The following is a 24,843-nucleotide window of genomic DNA, read 5'->3' as shown; positions in this document are numbered from 1 at the left end:
CATGCGCCGTGTTTCTGCTGAAAGCATCAAAAGGACTCGCCGAGCTCGGAGACATGCCGGAGTTCACTCGTTGCTCAATATCATAAAACGATTCGCCGCAGCCCTTACGTAGCAATGCCTAGCGATTAGCAGTCAGAGGTTGGACGAGGCTTCTGCTGCCAGCAATTATGGTCCTTAAATCATGTGCGGAATGAATTTATATAGGGCACTGCAAGCCTGGATAGGAAGCTCAGAGAAAGATGGCTGAGGATTTCACTTCCAGAGTTTATTCTCCTCTTTGCAGCATTGTTTAAAGGAAATGAAAAACAATTTTAGAGTCCAGATCTTTAATCCCACTGAGAATGTAACAATAGAGACTTGTTAATCCACACCCTTTGTTCATGTTTGTAATTTGTTTTTTTTTTCCAAATGTTAGCATGAGCTAAAGTTCACCTTCAAAAATACACAAATGGCTCCTGAGTGGCCCATGGGAGCAAAATTGGTCGTACTATCTGAATGGGAGTACTCTCTTTCTTTCTCTCTCTCTCTGTCTCTGTCTCTCTCTCTCTCTCTCTCTCACACCTGTCAATCACAATGACCCTAGCCATACATAGGCATTTCTGAGCTTGTGTATGTGGAAGAGGGCGCATAGCGCCGCGTTCCTTCTAATACGATGATGTAAATAGCACTGATTCTCTTGGCACAGTCAGTGTTGTAAGCAGGAAAATTGGGCAAGTGTAAGGATCTGAGCCTTGACCAGGGCACAAGATGATGGCTAGACAACTGCTTCAGAGCATCTTCAAACTGGTGGTGTGTTCCCAGTATGCACTGGTTAATATAGTCCAAGGAAGGACGACCAACTGGTGACCCAACGACAGGAAGGACAAGGCTCATTGGTGTACAAGTGGAGTAAGCAGTCTATCTGGTCCAATCCCACTGTAGTCTGAAGACAAAGTGTAGTTGCAGAGCGGTCAGAGTGCCCATGCTGACTCCTGTCCACTAAAAACACCTACAATGGGCATGTGAGCATCAGAACTGAACCATGGGGCAATGGAAGAAGGAGGCCTGGTCTGGCAAGTCAGCGGAGGCAGTGTGCTGATCTGGGCAATGTTCTGCCTGAAAACCTTGGGTCCTGCCATTCATGTGGATATTACTTTCACATGTACCATCTAGCTAAAGATTGATGCAGACCATCAGTCCATGAAGACCAAGTCATGACAACAGTATTCTCTAAAGCCGGTGTCATCTTTCAGCAGGATAATTTGCAATGCCATGCTGCAAACATTGTTCAGGAGTGGTTTGAGATGAACATGATTCCCCAGATTTCAATCCAATCAAGCATCTGTGGGACATGCTGGACCAAGAATCTCATCCATGCTGGTTCCACCTCATAACTTGCAGGACTTACACGGAAGGATCTTCTGCTAACATCTTGGTCCATGCCTCAAAAGTGTCAGAGGTGTTTTGGCAGCACAAGGGGACCCTATACAATATTAAGCAGGTGGTTTTAATGTCATGGCTGATCGGTGCATATGCAGAAGCAAAAAAAAAAATCCTCAAGTTGATTATCTTCCAATGACTGATTTTTTTCTGTGCAATATTTCTTAAAACCTTGCAGCCCTCTGGCTCTGCTGTTACAGCTGCTGTTCTAGAAAATGATTCAACAGCTTTCAATCAGATTCGAGAATTCAGCAAAGCTGTAGTATAATAAAAAGATATGACTTGTTTTGATTTGGCTCTGATCTCCTGTACTATAAAATTTTACACTGATCTTTGCAATGAAGTTTTAAACACAGGTGTGTTTTACGAGGATCTTTAAGCCTCGCAGTCATGCTAATGCCCGGGTTTTTAAGAACGATCACTTGTTCGGGTTTCCTTTAGCGAGTGTTGCGATGCATTTGCTTAAGAGCTTCAGAAATATTTTGGAACTCCTTGGAAACCTTGAGTGGCACATAAGAGAGAGCGTGCAAGTGCACCATCAAGCCTTTTAATGGACGCTTGTGTTAGATTGAAGTGCCTCTCCTGTTAGAGTGCATGCAAGGTTACTGTATAGACACTTGAAAAGGCTCCACTAGACTCTTGTTTTAATGGCACGAGATGTCTTCTTCAGTTACGTCGTCATAAATCACCGGGTGACGAGCAAGTAAAAACGCGTCCAGCAGACCAAGTGTACAAATGTCAGGAGCGCTCTGGAAGATGGGACCATGCCAGCTAATATTCTCCACCTCCTCCAAGATGGTCCAGAAAGGAGGTTCGGAGCAGTGCACCTGTTGCCCAGGCAGCAGCTCAACAAAACAAGCAGACGGGCTGCAGACGAGAGCGGCTGTCAGCCGTCCGGATCTGTCAGTGCTGTCACTGGAGCGTGCCAGGAGCTGTCGGGTGCCGCTGGGAGTGGCCAGCCTCCCCGTTACTCAGCACTGAGTGGGCAGGAAGGTGTGACTCAAGGAATTTTCACTCTGGGATAAAAGAGCACATGACTGGTCTTGGCACGACTGATATGCTAGAAAGTAGAAACATCAGCAGGAGCAACAAACAAGAAAAAACTGATACGCAACGCATCCCAACAGACGAGAATAGAAGCAGACGGCCGAGTCGGATGTGAATGATGAAAACGTCGAAATGTTTTGCATGAACAAACACATTGGCGTGCCTTAGTGGAAGTTATGCGGATAAAGAAATTGTAAAATGGGCCATTTAGATCAAAAACAGGCACGCCAGGCTCGTGTGCGAGAGAGAATCGTTTTCATTTCCATGTACGTTTTGCAGACGCTCTTATCCAAACAGTTCAAAATGCAGCGATACAAAGCAACCTGCAAGACAAGTGACTGATACTCATTCCTACTCCGATCTAAATAAATAAGGCTAAACGTAGCTGGTATACGTTAGCAAAAAACTAACCTCGGCATGCTTTTTCAAACCAGATTCAGGAGTTCATGCCTTCTAGGAGGGTAAAGCTGAAGCCGAGTTTTTGCTTCACTTCAGCATGTTGAAACATTTTACTGAGGAAGGCCAGGGACAGTCATCCTCAGGTTCCACTGCAGTCTGGGGGATCGATTATCCATGTTCAACAATTATTAGCCTGAGTGCTTTAACAGGTCTCATCAACACAGAGAGATTTTCAGCTGATCGAACCGAGTGCTTGAGGGGAAATAAAACTGTAGCCGAATTAATAAACGCTGAAAATACCTTGACGCTTTAGTTTTCTGAATCTAAACCTTGTAACACACACTTACTGCTCATGTTCCATTTTATTTCTCGGGTTTATTTTCCGTCTCTGGTTTGATCAGCAAACCGACTTGTTTAAAAAAATGTGAAAAAAACAAACATTTATATAAAAAAAAAAAAACGGATTAAGAGGCATGCAGTGATTCCATGATGCTAGTCAAATGAAAAACGATATTATGACACAAAATATAACCGTGGCAAATTCTTATTAAAAGCCATAAATGAATTGCTAATGTTTTAAAGATTTAAAGGTTCTTCTCATCATTGTAAGCAAGGAATTTTATGTTGCTGGACCTTCATAGAAGACAGTTTGTGAAAAGCACAATGTCTAACTCACGAGCCTTAATAAAACTAATAATAAATACCCCACAAAATATGACAAGTTCAGGATTGTGTACTCGAACTCTTTCCCCCCGTACTAACCTCGTACGTCTGTCAGAGAGCGTCTGAGCAGCAGTCACTCGGGTAAACAAGGATCCACAGAGTTGTAAATGGTGTTGGAGGATTGTTTCCATTGCTCGGGCATATGGTGATTTTGACATTGTGAATGGAAACTTTGGGGCAATTAATGAAGAGTGTTTAAAATCTGAAAGTCATTACACTGCTGTGTTGTGGGTTGGATTCAGCGCCTTTGTTCTACTGAGGAAAGAATAAAAGATGGGCCGAGTGTCCTGGGCAGTTCTGCAGTCCTTCTGCACGCCACGTTTTATGTTCTCTTGCCTTACTACTTGCCTTCGGAGTTTATGAGGGCAATTAGCTGATGAGTCAGAAATATTCTGGGTGGAAAAAAGAAAACCCCAGAGAAATTCTTCATGGGGGGATGATAATGTGTCAAAAACTTTAAGGCAGTTAAAAGTGAAAGGCAGACCAATTTTGCCCACACTTTTACAACGAATTAAAAAGTAAACTGCGGAAATTGTCATGAATTTCTTCATCTACCATTTTGTCAGAAAACATCATTCATAGTTTAATAATATATATTTTTTAAAATTATATGAATTTTTATTATATTTTCCATGAGCCAGAATTTGACTTGGGTAGTAATATTAGCTACTGGACTTTGTGCTAAGATAAGCTAGCATTAGCAAAGAAAGCAGGCTAGCTTAGTTAAATATTGGCAGCTAACGTTGGTAAATTAGCAAATCTTACCTTTGTGTGGTGTGGGGCTTTTTTGGGCTAAATTTGGTGGAGTTTATGTCATAGGGTAGTAAAGGAGATTTTTTTTATACAGTGTACTCTTTTCAGGAGCGCTGTAGTCTGGAGGCTTATACTTTATATTAACGCACATGGCTAGCTATAGCTATAAGGAGTAAAAACATTATATGTCCGTGTAATTAATTAAGAGTACAAGAAGTAGTGCGTGAGTATACAACGATCATTATGAGCAGTGAGAGGTGAAGTGAATAACACACTCATCATGGCACCTGTTAGTGGGTGGGATATATTAGGCAGCAAGTGAACACTTGTGCAGTGGTCAGTATCTATCAAAAGTGGTTCAAGGACGGAAGAGTGGTGAACCACTGCAGACCGGGAACACCCCACAGGAGCTGCAGTTTTGGAGATGCTCTGATCCAGTGGTCTAGCCATCACAATCTGGCCCTTGTCAAACTCGCTCAAATCCTTCCGCTTGCTCATTTTTCCTGCTTCTAACACATCAACTTTGAGGACAAAGTGTTCACATGCTGTCTAATATATCCCACCCATTAACAGGTGCCATGATGATCAGTCTTATTCACGTCACCCGTCAGTGCTCATAATGTTATGGCTGATCGGTGTATAAACAAGTGCAATTGCAGTTTTCTTTCCCACTCCTGATACATTGATTACAGGTAAAACATTTACTGAAGGAAACTAAAGATGCCAAATTTGAGAAATTCTGCTTAGTCTACTGTAGTAAATATCTGAAGTGAAGCTAGCCGGGATCATAGACAGCACCTCCTCCTGTCTCACGGTTCAGTTGCCACACCTGTTTTCTCTGTGAGTCAGCCGCTTACTTTGGCGTACTTTTGCAAACAGGAAACAAACACCAGCACTGTTCGGTTCTCGAAAAGAACATTGAAGCAGTTTGAGTCTGATCAGCAGCTTCGGAGCATCTTTCGAATCTTGGCAGTTTTGTTCTTAGACCGACTGTAATGAGAAACTGGCTTGAAAACCGTCTCTACAGTCCATTACACCAGTGTTACAAAAACACTAAGTGTCTAGTAAACACGGCCAGCGAAAAATCTGTGCAGTGATTTTACAGCTGGGGTTAGTTAGTCCCTTTGTTCGCTGATTGATTGGTGGCCATTTGCAAGAAGTTCAGTAGCGTAAGGGATTTATTTATTTATTTATTTATTTGGATGCTTGATATTTATTCTCGTAAATCGCCCAGGCAGAAGACGTAGAAAAATCGCCATTTAACTATATTCAGTCGATATTAATTTAATGTTATGGCTGTGTTCTCAGCCCTAATCTCTGCTATTTACTTTTAAACTATTACACGCTATTAAAATGAGCTGAACTCGTGATACGGCGGTGTTCAGTTTCAGGAATGTGTAATTAATGCTGTTTTCCCCTCGACAACCTCTTACCTCATACAGCCTAAATATTACAGCTCATATTTTCAGCTCAAAGCTTTGACATGCCGTAGTTCATTGAAGCCACGAGACACCTCAATGCGAATAAAACCGTTAACACTTTATGATTGTTTTATGTACTTTAAGACTTATTTGAAATTGAAGTCGAAGTGGAAAAAATGCTTTCCTAAAAAACTCCAACTTTCAATTTCTCATAGATAGAGAAGAGCTTTACTTCAGGTGATATTTTTGCACTATGATTTACTGACAACCTGGCAACCAAACTCAAGTTTTGCATTAAACTATGTGGGGAAAAAAACAGCAATCATTTAAATGAATGTGTTTTTTTTTAAGTGGAACAGATGGAAAATGGGGAAAAATTAAATCATTTTGATTTAGTTCAACAGCAGCTCTAGAGTTTGTAATTGTAATTTAATGATATTTTTCTTTTTTTGGAGTTTTAGTTTATTTAAGCCACAAGGAAGAAATGGTGACATAACCGAAAAGTGGGTGGGGGAAAAAAGGAAATCCAAACAGACTTGTAAAATGTCTAAGTTTTTGTGCATATTTATGTAAAAGTAATAGTTGAAAGCCAGCTTTTTCTGGTCTCAGTAGCGGTCTCTCAGCTGTGCAGTAGATATCAGTAACTGTATGATTCAGCACGGTGGTGGTGGTGAGTAACTGTGCTGGTGTTTGTCTTCACAGCTGCTGGAGTATGTAGGAAAGGGAAAGAGCATCATGGACGTGGGACTCGCTCAGGCTCGCCAGCCGCTCTGCACACGGAGCCACTACTTTGAGGTAGAGATTGTGGACCCTGGAGAGAAATGCTACATTGCACTGGGCCTCGCTCGAAGAGTAAGTAACCTACACAGCACAGGTTTAGTGCCAGATTACTGAACAGAAGGTTGTGAGTTCAAATCCCAGGTCCACCAAGCTGCCATTGCTTGGCCCCCTCTTCAAGGCCCTTAACTCTCAACTGTTGTATAAAATGAGATAAAAATATAAGTCACTCTAGATAAGGACATCTGCCAAATGCCAGAAATGTGAATATAAATGTTGTACACCATGTAGGGGTTTAACACAGAAGTGGGTGTGGCCTAAACTGGAAATTCCTTCCTTCCTCTCTCAGGACTTTGTCATCCATCCATCCATCCATCCTACAGTTATTAAGTTCTTCCAATCACTTCTGAACATTTGTACATTATTAACATTAACAAAAGTTTGGTTTTTAGGGGAAAATTTATGCTTAATCAACAAAACTAATTTCCTGTTTATTATTATTATTGTTATTATTATTTACTTTTTTTTAAATAGTTTTGCCATCGACAGCCCTGTACAACATACAGCCTAAATATTAGTCAAAGTTTATTTTTATCTTCAGAGTTTGACGTGTTTAGTTGATTTATTTCCATGTGCCTCATTTAAGATGTCTAATGACATAACCAGTTAACACAATTACTTTGTTTACTTTGCTAAGTCTTCAATTGAAAACTCTCAAACAGTTTGCTTTGAGCAAGTTGAGTATGAAGCAGAGACATGAGAACTGCTCAGACTACACAACAAAACACACTGAAATAGCCAGCTATTATTTCAGCACATATAGAAGCCGATTTTACGTTGCTAGAACTTCAGTTTTCAGAACTTCCCTCACTAGACACTGTCAGAATTTCACCCTGTGAAGTTTTTTCCCTCAGTCCACCATTTCATTCATTTTCAAGGCTTAGTCTTGGAATACAGCCTCATTTAGAGCTTTATAATTAATAAATCTCGTCATCTTTGTCTCTAAAATGTGGAAATTTTACACAGTTTAGAGTCTATTGGTGAGTCCATTTGAAATCCTCCTTGCCGGTATGAGCACCGTACAGTGGAACCACACATGGTGCATCATCCATTTTCACCTGCCCCGAGGCGGAACACATTAAATGTGGAGCAGCCTCGTGACAAATCACCTCTTGCTCTTTCCACCACATGAGTCGTGCAGAGGAAAAGAACACTCAGCACTGTCTGTGCAACACTTGAAGTCTGTGCTTGGAGCAGAGAATTTTTTCCATGAAGTCGGAGTCCAAACGTAATCAAAGGGCTCGTCTAAACGACGCGGCAACAAACGAATAAATCACTTTCCTAGTAAAAATCACTGACTCCTCTTACTGTTGTCTTTACACATAAACAGTTCTGCTTCACGCTTCCCTCTTAGTTATCCTCAATCTTTTTGACGGTCGACTCGTCTTCCTGCCTCTTGTCTCAGGGTGGCCGTGGACGGTGCTGGGCTTAATTGCTCTCAGGTCTGCAACCGCAGACAGTAAACATGCTTGTCAACTCAAGGGTTGAGCAAGGCCACTGACTTTGCTGTCCTCCGAGGGGGTGGGGGTGGTGGTTGTGGGTAATTTGGGGAGGAACGGAGCAGTCGGTGAGGGTAGGGGTGGCATGGTTTATCAAAGGTGCCATAACTTCCTATGGAACATAGCAGCCTTTAAGCATCTGTATTGTATTATGTCGCAAAGGGCAACAAAGGTGGTAAAGCAGGTAATTGCAGGGCTCCTTAATTACTGTTTACTTGCATTGGACGTCAAGCTTCGCACAGCATCCTGTGTCTGAGAGATCATCACACGCATGCTTACGAGCTGCTAATAAGACAGACCTGCAAACCTTTTGTGCGTTTTTGTGCGTAGGAGCTCCTCATTTTCACAAGTTGTCGCTGAATAGCACTGGCGGTTGCGCAAGGTGTTTTGAACTCTACGATGCTAACGCAGCCTTCGACCTAACTCCAAAGTGGGAATTTGGCTTGAGCTTGGCAATAAAGTAGGGAGGGGAAAAAAAAGTGGGTTTGTTTATTTGTTTATTTATATTTTCCTTGACAGAGGTTGGAAATTTTGAGTTACAAGCTGTAGTCGCAACATAGTTGAAACCCTGTGGAAGCCCAACCCATTTCAGCCATCTTATACAAACTGGTACTCTCATCTCCCACTTGAACAATGTTACCATGCTCTCTGTCAAGATCAACTGATAATGGTTTATTGATAAACAGTGAAATAATTCGGTGTATTTTGACTTGGCTGACATTAGACAAATTAAATGTTAACATTGGTAACTTTTAAAAGCTTCTTAGATAACCTTATTCAAGTGATTTGTAAAAGTACTAGATCAAAAATGTGCTGCGTTCTCCCCTAACCCTCCTCAGCACTATTACACATTATTCCTAGTCTGATAAAACAAGATCTGATGAGGATTACTTGATTTCATTTGACCTTTGACCACCTGGATTGGTGGCCTGCAGAGGAATCTAATTCCATAAGCAACTTCTTCCGCCCTTAAAGATGCCACTTACTTTGTATAGTCACTAAACTGCATCCACTATTTTCCTAATACACTGTTCAGTCCACCAAAGCACTTTGCTAGGCCCAAATTCCTGACCACGGTCCACCAGTTGGCCCCCTGACCTTGCAATTCTGCATTCTACATTCTGCAGCTCCTAATAACAGAAAGATAGATAACATTGTTTAGTGTTTCCCAAATCCAGTGTCTAGTAAAAGCTGATGAGATAGTAAAGGGAAACTTAGATAGCAATTGATTTGAGATCAGACTTGATCTCAGTCTTGTACTCCTTGTCGATGCAACAGCACTTGCAGGCATGGACAAATAAGTTAATTAGCTATCCCACCACATGCCTGCCCAGTTCCATGTTTTGGTTGCATGGAAACCAAAGTGAAAGCTTGTTGTGCTTAATTTTTTTTGCCTGCTTTCGTCAGTGTTTCCATGTCCCTGCATGCTCTTGATTCTGAAAAGATTGTCTGTCATCCGTGCACGCTAATTAATCCGTTTAGTAAAAATCATTCTACCATCAGGCCGATCACTCCTCAGGCTACGTGAGACGTCTCTAATTGTTGAACCTACTTGTCCGCCAAGCAACTGCACATAATAATAACAGCGAATTGCCCTGCTTGTCGCACCCTTGACCCACCCTCTAGGCGTAAAGCACTAGAAATCAACATCTCCTCCAGAACGAGTTAACCTAAGGAACATACTTTTAATGATTTTAAACCGCGGGTTGCAATCAGACTGCGTTGTGGTTCATTTCTGTGAGCCGCGCTCCCAACATAGCCCTTTATGTTGTACTCATCAGGCAACAGAGCATTTGATTTTGATCCCTTGCCCCTGACTCCGACACCCGGCATGTTGCCAGGAGCTCATTTGTATCCTTGAGCACTTCCATTTGTATCCGGTCGATAGGATGCAGGATGCAAGGTCCGAGTGGAGGTAATAAGGGGTGGAGGTGTGTAGCGTGTAGTGCTCCAGTCTCCATCTCTTATTACCCTTTGGCCTTCCTGACCCGAGACGTCCATTTCCTTTCCTCCCTTTGATTTGGACTCCAAGCCTTTTCAGAAACAAGGTATTTAATCCGTTCACAAGCTAGTACAGACCAGGAACTTTTTCCTCCCAGCAAACAATTTCATATTTCTAATTCAACAGTGATGAAAGGTTGGCAAAAAGGAATCTTTCAACGCTCACATCGTACCCTTGCCGTGGAGCCCGTACTGTACCTGCCTCCCTGCTTCACTTATCTCCGCGCTGAATTTGTTAGGAGATGGGCATCAACCTCCATCAACAGCCTCTCAGCCACTTGTTGATTTTGCCACAGTGTGGAAATGCAGGCGGCTCAAATAACGCAGATTAACCCCCCTGCCATGGATCAGATAGGATTGAGTCAGTGACAAAAGCACGACTGTTTGTGTTCTTTGGAAGCCTGATGCCTCACTTTACTGGCTTTTAACCACCAGTTTGGAGAACACAATCCTCTCTAGTACATTGGAAATGGATAATGAAGTCCTGCAATTGTGTTTTCTTCTGCTGTTTCCATGATTGACGTGATGTTTCTTTTTTTGGTCGTGTTATTGTTACCTGACTGTGTGGATATGAAACACCGATACAGATCATTCCACTATATGCAATGTGTGGATGTTCACCATGGAGGAAAAGCTTCTACAGAATGAAGTTACATCCTTTAATGATTTCTTTTGACATGTACAATCGTCCAAGACGGCCCTCTATTGTAGCACGTGTCATCGTCTTGGGCCTACCTTTCCGAATGCTCTTTTGTTCGATGTCATGCCCTAATCCTAATGCCCCATGGTATGCTTACATTGAGATCGTTCTTAACTGGAACCGTAGGACAAAAATAAAGGGGATGGATGCTTAAGCATATCATCCATCTTGCTAAGACTGGTTCTGTGGCTTTTTTTTTCTTTTTAAACCAAGACAGTAAATCCATCAGCTTTTGCTCCGCTGCTTTCTCATCCCCTCTATTTTCCTAATTAGATAAACAGATCAAACGACATCCAGCTCTCAGCGCAACACTGCCGTCGGCCACATACTTTACTGAGCCTGAACCAAAACAGTTTCCACGTAATCCTGGAGACGAGTTTACAAAAAAGCAGGTCTTGTGGTTACAGAGCAGAAAATGAGGATTTGGCTGAAGAGGAACGTGTAAGAGACATTCCACCGTCTATCCTCCTTTCGATTTCTTCCTCTTTGTCTGCTTCCCCTTTCATACATTGTTACTGCTTTTCGAGAAGTCGTAGCATTTCCTTCACTTATTATGAATTACATTATAAACCTTTAGAGTTAACATACAGTTGTCGATTGCACGCAAGGTATTTGCAAGTAAATTCTATTTATTCTATTTTGGTGACCAATGAGATGAAGATTTTAGCCCCTGCTTCAGCCATGCAGCAGCGTTTTAGTTTTTTATTCAGTCCAGCTCTCTCACTTGCACATCTTTTCAGCCATCACCGTCATCATCTCAGATTGAGAATGAGAACAAAGCCTTGTCTGCACTGCATTCTGGGACTTAATCTACACTGGTTTTCCCATTAATATTATGGTGAACTTTGGAAAATGGCGAATGAGAAAAGAAAAATTCTTGTTTTTAGGAACCAAAAAACCTCTGTAATGTTCAAAAATGAAGTCATGTTGAGTATTTTGAAATGCAAAGGCATGGTTTTAGGAGCACATTCTCTTGAGAATGTTGTCGTGTTGAGAAACGTAGCGTCAGGGAGATCCTCCGAATGATCTTCTCTTCTCCACTCGAGGGCAAAAGAGGTAATGTGTTATTTTTATCTCGCGAGCCTGATAAGAGCATCAACATTAAGCAATGAACGCCTCATTTGTGCATCCAGCCATTAGGAAGAGGCAAAACATTTCAGGAATGAATAACAGTTGTGGAGTGCTTGTGCAGGTGCTTTGGTTGTAGAGACACAAAAATGCGAAAACACATTTCCGATCGTTAACTCTGACTCATTTGCTGATCTTATCGAAAAAGGAAAAAAAAAAAAATCATTTGGCTGCGCTGAGCGTTTCCTCCTAGTAGAGACGCATCCTGTGCTGTTATGTGAAAGCGATTATGGGGTGGACAAATAATAACACTATTACACACCAGGCACACAGAAGCTCAGTCTCATGGTATACTTCTACACAAATCCACACCTAAAAACTAAAAGCACTAAAAACCCAAACATGAGCAGCTGAATCATCACCAAAGAGTTTTGTCTTTCCTTTCCCAAGAGTTTCGAATCGTGTAAATGTAAATTGAGCAAATATTAGCTGCACACTGCCGAAAGAGATATAAACTGATATATATATATATATATATATATATCTATATCTATATAAACTATATATATATATATATAATATATGTATATCTTTTTTTCCTATATCAGTTTATATATATATATATATATATATATATATATATATATATATATATATATATATATATATATATATATATATATATATAATATAGTGTGTGTGTGTGTATATATGTGTATATATGTATATGTGTGTGTGTGTGTGTATATATATATATATATATATATATATATATATATATATATATATATATATAAACATTTATGCCATTTGGTTATAACGCCTTTTTGTTATAAATGAAACTGTTATAAAAATATTATTATTTATAATTTTCTTTCTTTTTTTTCTTTTAAGCGGTCATTTAAGTAATTCCAGAAAAATTGGGTCTCTAGATATCATGTGAAGTAAGGAAGTGAGCTGTTCGGAAATCCATGGATGCTCATTTATACTTGATAATACATATGTTTTTTTAATCAGAAGACATTGAATTTAAATAAATTAAAATATTATTAGATTTATTTATTTATTTAATAACCTTAAAGTGCATATTCACTTCAGATTTACACACACAAACACAATATCAGAAATGCCCATATACTTATTTTCCCTTTGTGTAAATAGATATGCAACGGTTATCTAAAAAGAGTTATCTTCATCGTCGTAATCTCTCTCTCTGTGTGTGTGTGTGTGTGTGTGTGTGTGTGTGTGTTTTGCAGGACTACCCTAAGAACAGACATCCAGGCTGGAGCCGAGGCTCAGTAGCGTATCACGCAGGTGAGACCCACACAACATTGCTTTAAATAAACAACAATTTGTACAGTAGGTGATGGAGAAAGTAGTGCGATCAATCACACACACACACACACTGTGTGCACCCACATATCACTTAATCTGTCCGTGATTAGGGTTGTGTGCTAGTGACCGGAACATTATGAGTTCAGATCCAGTAAGTGTGAGAGCCACTGGGCCGTGAGCGAGACGCTGCATTCTGGGAGATCAGTTCTGTTTAACTGCTATTTGCTTTACACGTTTTTTGATTTATGTCTGTGTTTGTTCGTGGGTAGCGGCTCTGTTCAGACCTGCTCAGAAGTTTCTAAGAATTAAAAGTGTATGTCTTTGTCTTTCTCTGTGTGTGTGTGTGTGTGCGCGTGTTGCCTGTATCTGGGTTTTTGTCTGTAGGTGTGCGTCTTTGTCTGAGAGTGTCTTTGTGTGTGTTTGTGTCTGTGTATGTATGTGTTTGTTTTTGTGTGTTAGTGTGTATTTGTTTTTCTGTTTATGTGTGTATTTCTGTGTGTGTATGTGTGTGTTTCTGTGATTGATAGGGTCTGCATGTATCTGAGTTTGTTTATGTATTTGTGTGTGTGTATCTTTGTGTGTCTGTATGATAGGGTCCATGTTTGAGTTTGTTTGTTTTTGTGTGTGTGTGTATATCTTTGTGTGTCTGTGTATGATAGGGTCCTTGTGTGTCTGAGTTTGTTTGTTTTTGTGTGTGTATATATTTGTGTGTCTCTCTGATAGGGTCCATGTGTGTGTCTGAGTTTGTTTGTTTGTGTGTGTGTGTCTTTGTGTGTCTCTCTGATAGGGTCCATGTGTGTGTCTGAGTTTGTTTGTTTGTGTGTGTGTGTCTTTGTGTGTCTCTCTGATAGGGTCCATGTGTGTGTCTGAGTTTGTTTGTTTGTGTGTGTGTGTCTTTGTGTGTCTCTCTGATAGGGTCCATGTGTGTGTCTGAGTTTGTTTGTTTTGCGTGTGTGTGTGTGTATGTATGTATGTATGTATGTGTATATATATATATATATATATATGGTTTTCTGTTTGTGTGTGTATTTTTCTTTGTGTTTCTGAGTTTGTGTGTGTGTGTGTATATATGTTTTTCTGTGTCTGTCTCTCTATTTTTGTGTTGGTCTGCCAGTTTGTGTGTTTTCATGTTGATGCGTGTCTGTATTTATGTCTGTGTATATCTGTGTCTTTGTGTCATTTAGTGTGTGTGTGTGTGTGTGTTTCACAATCGTTTACTGTCTGTTATGATCTTGCGTGAACGCACGATCAATGAAGCTGAAAATCAGATCACGTTTTCAGATCCAACATCGTCCTATATTTATACGTATCTTCATCTAACGCTGTAAATCCCTTCTATTGTGTGCTCCTTTCTCTTTGCCTCTGCTTGTCCGTGGAGAACTAGGAATTTTTCTCGAGGGCTTTCTGAGTGTGGCCGGGAGCAGCAGCAGGGGCACTTCTGTGCATCTCAGGTTCTGTGTCTGTGGCTCAGTGAGGGCCTGAGCTCTGATAATAGGCTAAGTTGGATTGTGATTATCGATTAAATGAAGCTTCTTAAGATGCAGAACTCTGTCTGACGCTGCGGACTTCCATCTCAGAGAGGCAGAAAGAGTTTTGTACAGTTAGCCATCATCTTCATGCCACCACAACAACCGACTCAGATATCCTGATTAGAAGAAGTAGAAGCAGCCTTTATTTGTCACTAGATACTTTGCAGCAAGGAAGTAGGAATGTTGGATGTTTGGGTCAGCCATGATACAGTGCCCCTGGAGCAGAGAGGGTTAAGGGCCCTAACCCTAACCCAGTGCTGGAGGTTAACCTTCTGATCAACAACCCTGAGTCTGAACCATCTGAGCCACCATTGCCCCAACCATTAACTTCTGACCTAATGCTACGAAGCCAGGGTGATGGGTGAGGGCTTGAGGAGTGTTTATAGACAGTGCTGGCAGTGTTCTGAGGACTCTGAGACAGCACAAGTCTTAATCTTGTTTAAACCAAGAGATGTACTTGATGCAGTTACATGCATGCATTCCTTTCACTCACAGTGCTATTTTTATTGATTTAACTAACAAAATTCCACAGTAATGTAAATTTCCCCATCATGCCTGCACTTGGCTTATCGCATCATTCCTGCACCTCCACTATTATTCTTCCCTACGCTATGAAGAAAACCACTCAGCTTATCGCACACATCAGGCCACTGCTTTTTGTTATCAAGACCTAAAGGAGTGCCATGTTTATAGTGCACGTCTCCTGAATAAGCTTTGCCAAGACCTCAGCAGCAGGCCAGGTGAAGGGGGGGGGTCATGGGTCAGTAAGATGCCACAAGCTATATGAAGCCCCCATCTGTGACTCCTCAGCCGTTGAGTAATTACACCTGATGCTATTACCAGGTACGGTCCTATATACCGGACCCTCACTGGGTTTTATCCCAGCTGGTTTTCTGTCTTTTCAGAAAAACCAGATCTAGAATATGATCTAACGATCTGCCCATTGCACAAGCTATTTAGGTTGGACATTTGCAAAGGGTAAGATTTCTCTATCTGGTTTAATACTTTGCCTGATTTTGTAAAGTGAGTCAATTGCAAGACTCTTGGCAGGATGTTTTACCCTTAAACTGTTGTGCGGAGACGATTACAACAATGTTCTTCACTGGATATGAAGACTTGATTTGAGGAATCTACTGATGGCACAACCAACTCTTTATATCTGGTCCTCTTCCTCAAGTTGTTTTGTGGAAGCGGCATCATCCCGATGGAGATAGCGTCTCTCATCTTTTCCAGATAGCTCTGAAGTACAAGGAAAAGCATCTGTGCTTACTAGTGTGTTGTTTCCTGTCAGCTCAGGTGCCAAAAGGTCCTGAAAGTGTTCCAGCAGGCCGAGACAAGGCACCTATGTCCCCTATCTTATTTTTAGCCATCTTCCTCTCCCACACTGGTTGCAGTGTTTTCTGTGTTTGTGGTATAGTGTTGTGACAGGGGCCCGCATTGGAGTCTTAATGATACACTGTCTCCATCGCCCTCCCATATTCAGATAGAGATTGTTTAAGCAGGATCCTGAGCCAGGAACGGGTCCCATGACAACTTCACAAATATTTACCAGCTACACGGTGCAGTGGGCTTTTTGTCTGCATTCTACCTTTTCAGTGTTTTTTTCTTCTTCATATTTTCATGTCTCTGTTTTGCCAACATTTGCTTTGCTCTCTATCAGAAAGATTACACATACAGAGCAGTGAAGAAGACGTTTAGATTAAGAGAGAAGAAAGCTATTCTCTGTTTTGGTCTATTTTTGCATGAAGAGCATAAGATATTCTGGAATCATTAAGACCAGAGCAGTGGTGGAATGTTCTAGCAATGCAAAGATTTCTCATTGGAAATTATAGGTCTTTGGGCTTCTGCTTTGCATCTGCATCATCACTCTAAACCCTTTCTTTTTCCTGGTCATTCTAGAGTTGTCTTTCATAACCATTGCAAGCGATAAAGGCACTGAAATACATGTGATTTAACATGACATGACCTTTCAATGAATCACAAGATCGAGCTTCTGTTTTCTCCTGAAAATGCATGTAGACACCCTTATTTTCTTATCTTTCTGATCATTTCTACCAAAAATGCCCAAATCCTTGGTGTAAGCTTTAAACACATCATTCTTGGTTATGCAAGTGTTTCTGGAACAGCATCAGGAGCATTAGACTGCTTCCTTCCAAGGAGACTTGACGATTGCTGGTTGGTCTTCCTGCACATGCCGTTTTAGACCCTTGCAACTGATCCCGAATCAGCAGTATGAATTGTCTTCAGTCTTCCTAAGTTCACTTATACCAGTCCACTGCTGCATCCTGCCCACTGGTTACAGGCAAAAGCTCTGTACTTTTTAACAAAGCCAGGGATGTCGCAAGTCACCCCCCTTACTCAGTGGTAGTGGTCAAATCCCGGACAGTACCTTGGCCCATACCCACCCATCACAATATCAGAAAAAGCAAGCATCAGGTGGTGGAGTGAAGCTTTACCATTTGAGAATAAAAACTTTTCCAGAATTGATTCGAGAGCAGTTGCTGGAAGTGCCACAGCTTGATGGTATATTAAGCCTTGGGCCAATCCGCGTTAGCAAAGGGACTTGTTTTTCCCTGTAGACAGTTGTGTAAGTTGGTCTACAGAGGAGTGTCTGCCAAATGCCATAAATATATAGGCTCTGGAAGCCTGTAGCCTTGAGGCCACTTGAGTCTGTGCAGTCAGTAAAGTTCTGGCTCCCTCAGAATAAATAGGCTAATTGTACACCCCTGCTGCTACCGGAGCATGAAGTGAAATTTAAAGCCTTCTGACTGTCAGTGTAATCTGTCTTTGTCATTACCACTAAATTATACTACTAGGTCCAGGTCCAGTCCATGAAAGAAATTATTCATGCTTGCCTTTTTTCCCCAGAGAGAGAGGTTTAAGCTTCAAAAGACAAATGGTGGATGACACATCCTGTTGCGTTTCAAATACTAGTAGCATCAGCATCTTTCTACGGGTGTAAAATTGTGTTTATGTATTATGTGGAATCTCTTACAAACTTTACAGTTGCTAATTCTGAGAACAATTGTTCTGGGGTTTTCCTACAGATGATGGGAAGATCTTCCACGGCAGCGGGGTTGGAGATCCGTTCGGCCCACGTTGCTTTGAGGGGGACATCATGGGCTGTGGGATCATGTTCCCTCGTGACTATGAAGGTGAGGTCTTTGTAAAACAGAGAGCAAACAAATATACATTTATTTTAACTTCTCTAGTGGGAACAACTGCTTGTGGCTGCTAGCAAAAATGAGAATAGGAACTAATTTGTTTCTAAATGCACATCATTTTGGCAAATTTGTGTGTTATAAGGATTAAAACATTTCTATTATTGGAAAATACACGTAATTATATAAGAATTATATAACAATTATAATAATAATAATTGGAATCCATTATTGATTAATAACCTAGAGCAGCATTCCCCCTGAGCGTTTTATTCCTCACTTACAGCAGTTTGAAATGAAAGTGTTCCTGTCACCACTGAAAATATTCATTTTCTGTCTGTTTTAAATTTTATTTCTTTTATATATACTTTATCCATTAGACGAGGTCGATGAAGGAGAGGATCTAGCCGAGAATCCTAAACAAAACCGTGTTCAAAACGTACTGTACCAAAACGACGAGGATGAGGAGGAGGAAGGAGACGACGCCGAGCAAGAGCAGGAAGGCAGAAAGGTTATGGTGAGCCGTTCTGACACGCCCACCTTTTTCTTGTTATAGTAATCATCATTTACATTATTCACAATTAGAATATGCCTCACTGAAATGAGAAGAGAGGACAACGGTGACGGATAGCATCAGAGCTCCTGCTTCGAGTTTCACACGTTCCCCACATGGGTTTCCTCGGGGTTCTCTGGTTTCCTCTGTGCACTGACTGTACTAAATTGCCCCTTGGTAGGAATACCCGTCTCTTCACAGACCTTTGTAGTAAACAGTCACCCCATTAAGGGTGTATTCCTTCAGCCTCGCCCTCTATGTTCCTGGGATCGGCTTTAAATCTACAGCAACCTTAATTAGGATAATCAATGTAATGATCATAATGAAGCTTGTCATAAGGGATGAGTTTCTGTAATCTGTCCATCAACTACATATCAGATTTTTATTAGAGCTTCAGGTTTGACCCAGTTTTTATTGCTAGATCTTTTTTGCTAGAATAATCATATCACACACACACTTACTTGTATATCGTTGTGAGGACTTTTCATTAGTGTGATTAATTAGTGCTTTACCTGCACCTAAATCTAACCCTCAGTAACAAGAAGCAAATATTTAGCCTCTTTTGTGCTTTCAAATCTTTTGGTTATTTAAAAAAAATCAAAGCAGGACCATCCAATCAAAGTTGCCAGATTTTCTTATTCTTGTGGGGACCCCACAGGATATAAAAACGCAACCACACAAACAAACATGTATGTGTTAAATTCGTCCCTCGGGTGTTTGCGCTTGTGTTTCTCTGCTCTCGGTGCCCGAGTCTGACCCGTGACTCTTTCACCATGAAGCGCAGCAGTGTTGTTAAAAGCATAATCAGCCATATTTCTCTTCCACAACAATTGCGGCCTGATGGATGGCCATTTGTCTTGGAAAAACGTCAACGTTAGACAGTTACAAAATTGAAACATCGCATGAATCATTTTTATGAGACGCTGCGCATGTTTTAAGTCAGCAGTGTTGTCTTAAAGTAAAGGCCAGATCTCTTTGTGCTCGGCTTTGTCCGGGTGTGAAAGTTGAGCAGCGGTAATCACGGGGGATTTCAGTACTGATCTAACCACAAAGAATTTTGGCTTTGACTCCACAAATCATGGAGAGTTAACGTGCACTTCGCCACACTTTTGCAACAATATTTTATGTGTCCACTGCTGCATGTCGTTAGTCCATGCTGCAAATTTTTACAACTGTACATATTTACTAAGTGATGTTAGTTTAGGACACGGAATTATTCATGTGCACCGTGCCCGAGTAAACCTTGCCTTCAGATCTTTTGTAAATAAAAACGAAAGGCCCGACTGCTGTCCGAGCCAAATGTTGCGTACTTCCAATTCCTCAAAAGTACATGGCATTTATAACTAGGCTTTGTGTGCTGTGTGGAGCAGCTGGTGTACGAGCCTGAGTCTCACGTACAGTACGTGGCTGCAAAAATGTGACTCTCTGTCGCCCCCTAGGTGTTCTTCACCCGCAACGGGAAAATCATCGGGAGGAGGGAAGTGGTGGTGCCGGCAGGAGGATTCTACCCCACCGTTGGCATGCTGAGCAGCGGAGAGAAGGTGAAAGTGGATCTCCACCCTCTCAGCGGCTGACGGACGGAGACGGAGGCAGAATCGCCAGAATCGACAGTTCAGCTGTTCAACTGTGAGCCTGTAGCATCATAAACGGTTTAAAAGGGAATCAGGGAACATTATGGCTGCAAACTGATTTTCTTTTTCTTATTCATGGGTATGTACACTGTGGACAGTGGGTGGAAGTAGGTAGTTTATTTTTTTCAATTGCCATGGAACCAAAAACAGCAATGCATGATTTTCACTCACGCTGGAATATCGATGCATATCTTACTATATCTTTAGGTCGTTCTGTCCTTGAGGGGCCGAGCTGTATTCGGGATTCTCTTTCGTCGATGGTTCTGTGCGTAACCATTTTGAGCAGCTGTATTCAGAGTTGAGCAGAGTGTGAGAATGCGTGTGTGTGTGTGTGTGTGTGTGTGTGTGTGTGGGGAAAGCATTGAATACTGAAACTGCGTACACTCGTATAGTGATATGGACTTAAGGGCTACTCAGACGGTTACAATGTTCTGTATTAGCTAGCAGCTATCCACACTTTGTACTCAAGGGCTTTTCTCTCAGCTGTAAATCCAGCTACGTTGTATGGCAAATTTTTGTCAATAATTTCATATTGGCAATATTATATAGATACTTCGGAATGATGCATATAAAAAAAACAACGACTACGGAATGTCGTTTGAGGCTAATAATCGGTGTCTGAATATGACCTCGTAAAATGAGACTTGTATAATTACAGATCTGTTCCCAAATACTTACATTTTATTGAAATCTCAAATCAGGGGTGGACAATTTAAGGCAGGGATCCTCAAATCTGGCCCACGAGATCCACTTTCTTGCAGAGTTTAACCTTAACCGAACACACCTGAGCATGCTAATCAGTGTCTTCAGGATCATTAGAAAATCACAGGTAGAGGAGTTTGATCAGGGTTGGAGCTAAACTCCACGGTGGGTTGTTCCTCCAGGGAAAGATTTCAGGAACCCTGATTTAAAGCACGTCTTAGTAGAATTTCTAAAAGTGCTGCCCAGTAACTATTTGAATAGATGAGGCTAAAAAGTGGCAAGCTAGTCAGCTAGGGAAGTGCATTAACACAGAGACTAATGAGTATAAAATTCCCAGCAGAGAGAATGATGTCACATTGGTGACCTTGACAAAAAAGGTCAAAGGTTATCTGCTATCTTTCATAATGTTTACCCATGAGGCGACTCCGCAGTAATCCTCAAGTCAATCGAATCTCTTAAGGTAGAAAAGTCCTTTTCATCATACATTACAGCATAGAGAAATTCTTTCTTCACATATCCCATCCTTGGAGGTTGGGGTCAGAGCACAGGGTCAGCCATGATACAGCACCCCTAGAATAGGGAGGGTTAAGGGCCTTGCCCAACAGTGGCAGCTTGGCAGTGTTGGGGCTCGAACCCCTGATCTTCCGGTCAACGACCCAGAGCCTTAACCACTTGAGCCACCACCATCCCGTGTTTGTCGCTTGTAGGCCTGCGCTGTTTATTTTTTTGCTGTAATGAGAAACGTTAGTAGCTGTATATGGCTTCTAATCCTCACTAGTTAAACACAAACTAATGATTCACTAATCAGAGCGATTTACATACTTGCTTTAATATATGAGCCTCATGGCAGATTAGTGAAGCTACCTGTAGGAGCTACATACACTCACCAGAGGCACCAGTGATCACTGACATCATTTCAAGCTTCATTTCCCTCTGTAACTTCTCTATACTTAACCGAGACACGAGAATACATGGATAGATGACAGAATATGTTGGAACACAGCGACCACACGCATCGTAGGATTGGTCTGAGGGACGGTTCGAGAAATCAGTCCTTTCAGATTAAATTGAAAGTGTTTGCTTAGAATCGAGGAACCCTTAAACCTTGTGTTGTCAGTGGTCACTGAAATCGAGGCTGTAATGTCATGTACATTCATAGAAAACAAATCATGATGGTATCTAGTGTGAATCTGATGCGTCATGTATCTGATTCGGAAAAAGGTCGAAGGTTATTCATAAAATATCAGTGACATACGTCGTGCAGCAGGAAGTGCGATTCGACTTGTGTAACTTGTGCTATAGTTACAGCATCCATGTGCCAAATTATTTATTTTCTATATATATATATATATATATTTTTTTTTTTTAATTGAAAACAAGCAGGATTTGATTCTTTGTCTGTTTGTTGAACAAGAGACGAGAAGTAGCTAGTGTACAGACCCTCCTTGTCCAGGGGGCAGCTAGAAATAAATAACTGACAGCCCAAACCACTGCTCAGTCCACCCCTGCTTATTATTTTTTATATCATTTCATCCTAGATAAATAGTCGCCCCCAGCCCGTATTGATCCATGCTGTCCTCCGAGTTAGAACAATCTCGATCAGGAACCCGAGCCTTTCCTCTTCTTCTCCACCTTCATGAACAGAAGGAGAAGGATGTTGATCTGTGATGCTGACTGATGACCTGAAACAGACAGACAGCTGAGCATCTGGTTTGTTTCTGTGGCCACCTTCTCACAGTCTCCTCCGAGTCCATCCTGTGAAAGCGAGGCATTAGGTTCCGGAAGTTTCCTTTTGGAGGAGATGGAGAGCTTGTGACAATCAACAATATAATCAGCTTCTATTAGATTCTATTATTTTTATATCATAGTATAACCTACTAACTTATTTTTTTGGAGGGGAAAAAAAATGAACCAAAAAAACGATTATATTAAAAAATTGCCATCGAAAAATTTCAAGAAGAGATATGATGTAATGTATTTACGAACTATTTTTTTTTTTTTTTTTTACATATATTTTTGTTTTCTGAGCGTAAGTGACCATCTTAAAATCACCAACCCTGAATACAGCGAAACTGAGCTCTTAAATTTAATAGACTAGCGAGAGTTGGACGGTTTTCTCCAAGATGCATAGATCATATGTAGCTATATCTATATATTTTTAAAAAGCTTGTATATAAATGTACAGTTATATAAACTCATATTATATATATATATATATAGTCACCGGCTGTACTGATGCCACAGCACGTAACAAAGAATCACTTCAGGAAATAGCTGAATGAATGAATAAATGAATGGAGTGAAAAGAGAGAGAGAGAGAGAGAGAGAGAGAGAATGGCATTTCAGTGTATAAGCAGCATGCAGTCAAGGGCAGTCGCATCCCTCAGCATCACCCTCACGGTCCTGCCCCTTCCCCTTTCCCTCACTATCTTAAAGCTGGTGACATTTTTACTTTGTCATGTTTTTGTCCCTTTGTCTTTCTGCTCAGCTGACCTTCAGAAAGAAAGTGCCACTTTGTTATCGCTGCCTCGTGGAAATGAGACCTTGGGCAGGACTAGAGAAATGTCACGAGGTAATTGCGTCCTCAGCGGAGGTGCTGAGGTCAGTCTGCGGTGACGTCGGCTTTCTTCTCCGAGACGCTAAATGCAATCTGGGAAAGAAAGAAAAAATAAACGAGGTTTGTTTCTTTATACCGGTGTGTTTGTGTGTATCGTACGGATGCAGATCTGCAGGGACGCGTTCAGGGAGGACGCGCCTTCACGCGGTCAGGATTCAGACTCTTAGATGTTACTCTTTCCGAGTGAAACTCGTCTCAGGCGTGTCTGAGTGTCCCGCAGTTCTGAACATGGATGTGTGTGAGAACTCAAATCCGGTGCCTGCTTTAGCATTACATGACCTAGATTTAGAATCTTCTGGCTTAGACAATAAAACAATATAAAAAAATAAAAGATGAGCTGGATCTTACAAGCTGCTGAATAATGAAGGTGGAAGACATTTTCATCTTTACATGCTGTGTGTGTGTAGTGGGGGGGTATTTTCCTTCCCCAGTCAACATTTCCTATGCCATTTCCTTCCAGTCCATATTTTCTACCCCATTTCCTTCTTCAGTCTGCATTTGTTTTTCTTCTTTAAACAGCGAGTGCATCGCACAGGAGCTCTTGCATAATCTGTACAGGAAACCCCAGATATTCAAACGAAGTCCCGAAGTCTTAACGCATGCAAATATATCCGCCTTAATATGGACTGAGCTCCGAAAAACAACCCTCCATGAGGTGGGGTTCAAGTGAAAGTCTTAACTGAAGCCCGTGTCTCAGGTTGAACATGTTTGTATCTATTTTTTTTGTGTGTGGGGGGGGGAGAGGGGTGCCACCATATTCACGCTAAGAATATGAAAGAGAGAAAGCTTTTGGCAGTGCTTTAACGTGAGCTAATCCAGTTCACCGACGTCCTGAGCACTTTACAGCAGATTGAGTGTGTGGGTCACAGTGTGGTGGAGAGCTGGTTTTACAGCTGTGTGTGTGTGTGTGTGTGTGTGAGTGTGTGTGAGAGAGAGAGACAGATGCTGGAGCAGGGATCACCATGACATATTTATATCACATATGCATTTTCTGCTCCAGCTGTCTTGGCCTGAGGTCACTGATCTGCAAACTTATTACAGTGATTGTTTTTGTCTTGTCTTCATGTCCCACGATTTACAGAAATGCAACCCCCCCCCCCCATCAGTTTATGCCAAAACTGTCAGTATGGATCCTTCAAACTCTCCCGCTAAAAGAGAAGACGACGAATTACGTTACATATCTGTTGAATGATGACATTAAACCACATTCGCTTCACTTTAAAGTGTTTCAGCTCTTTCTTTTTTCCCCCCTCTCCATAAATCGTGAGAATTCTTCCTCTTGTATTGAACTAGACAGGGGTTTTTTTTTTTTTTTTGCAAATGTCTGGAAAGTCTGGAAAAGTCTGGAATTTTTTTAAAGGCACTCATTTACAGAGTTCATTTCCATTTTGAAACAACAACAACAGAAAAAGCATGGGCTTTCTTGTCATTAAGGTAATATATAGACT

The 24,843-nt window shown here is 41.3% G+C and overlaps 1 protein-coding gene across 1 annotated transcript in view; it reads left to right on the top strand.

Annotated features, from left to right (window-relative positions):
• Positions 1-21,754, top strand: part of spryd3 (SPRY domain containing 3) — a 43,358-nt gene extending 21,604 nt beyond the window's left edge. Inside the window, exons 7-11 of the mRNA XM_058410095.1 lie at positions 6,465-6,614; positions 13,124-13,181; positions 17,779-17,886; positions 18,273-18,409; positions 19,885-21,754. Coding sequence (XP_058266078.1) covers positions 6,465-6,614; positions 13,124-13,181; positions 17,779-17,886; positions 18,273-18,409; positions 19,885-20,019 — 588 coding nt within the window. The 3' untranslated portion in view covers positions 20,020-21,754. The remainder of the gene's footprint in view (positions 1-6,464; positions 6,615-13,123; positions 13,182-17,778; positions 17,887-18,272; positions 18,410-19,884) is intronic.
• The last annotated feature ends 3,089 nt before the right edge of the window (positions 21,755-24,843 follow it).

The sequence above is a fragment of the Hemibagrus wyckioides genome, linkage group LG15 (assembly GCF_019097595.1).
Source record: "Hemibagrus wyckioides isolate EC202008001 linkage group LG15, SWU_Hwy_1.0, whole genome shotgun sequence".
In the NCBI taxonomy this organism is placed as follows: Eukaryota; Metazoa; Chordata; class Actinopteri; order Siluriformes; family Bagridae; genus Hemibagrus; species Hemibagrus wyckioides.
The sequence above is the reverse complement of the archived record's forward strand: the minus strand, read 5'-3'. Positions and strand labels throughout refer to the sequence as shown.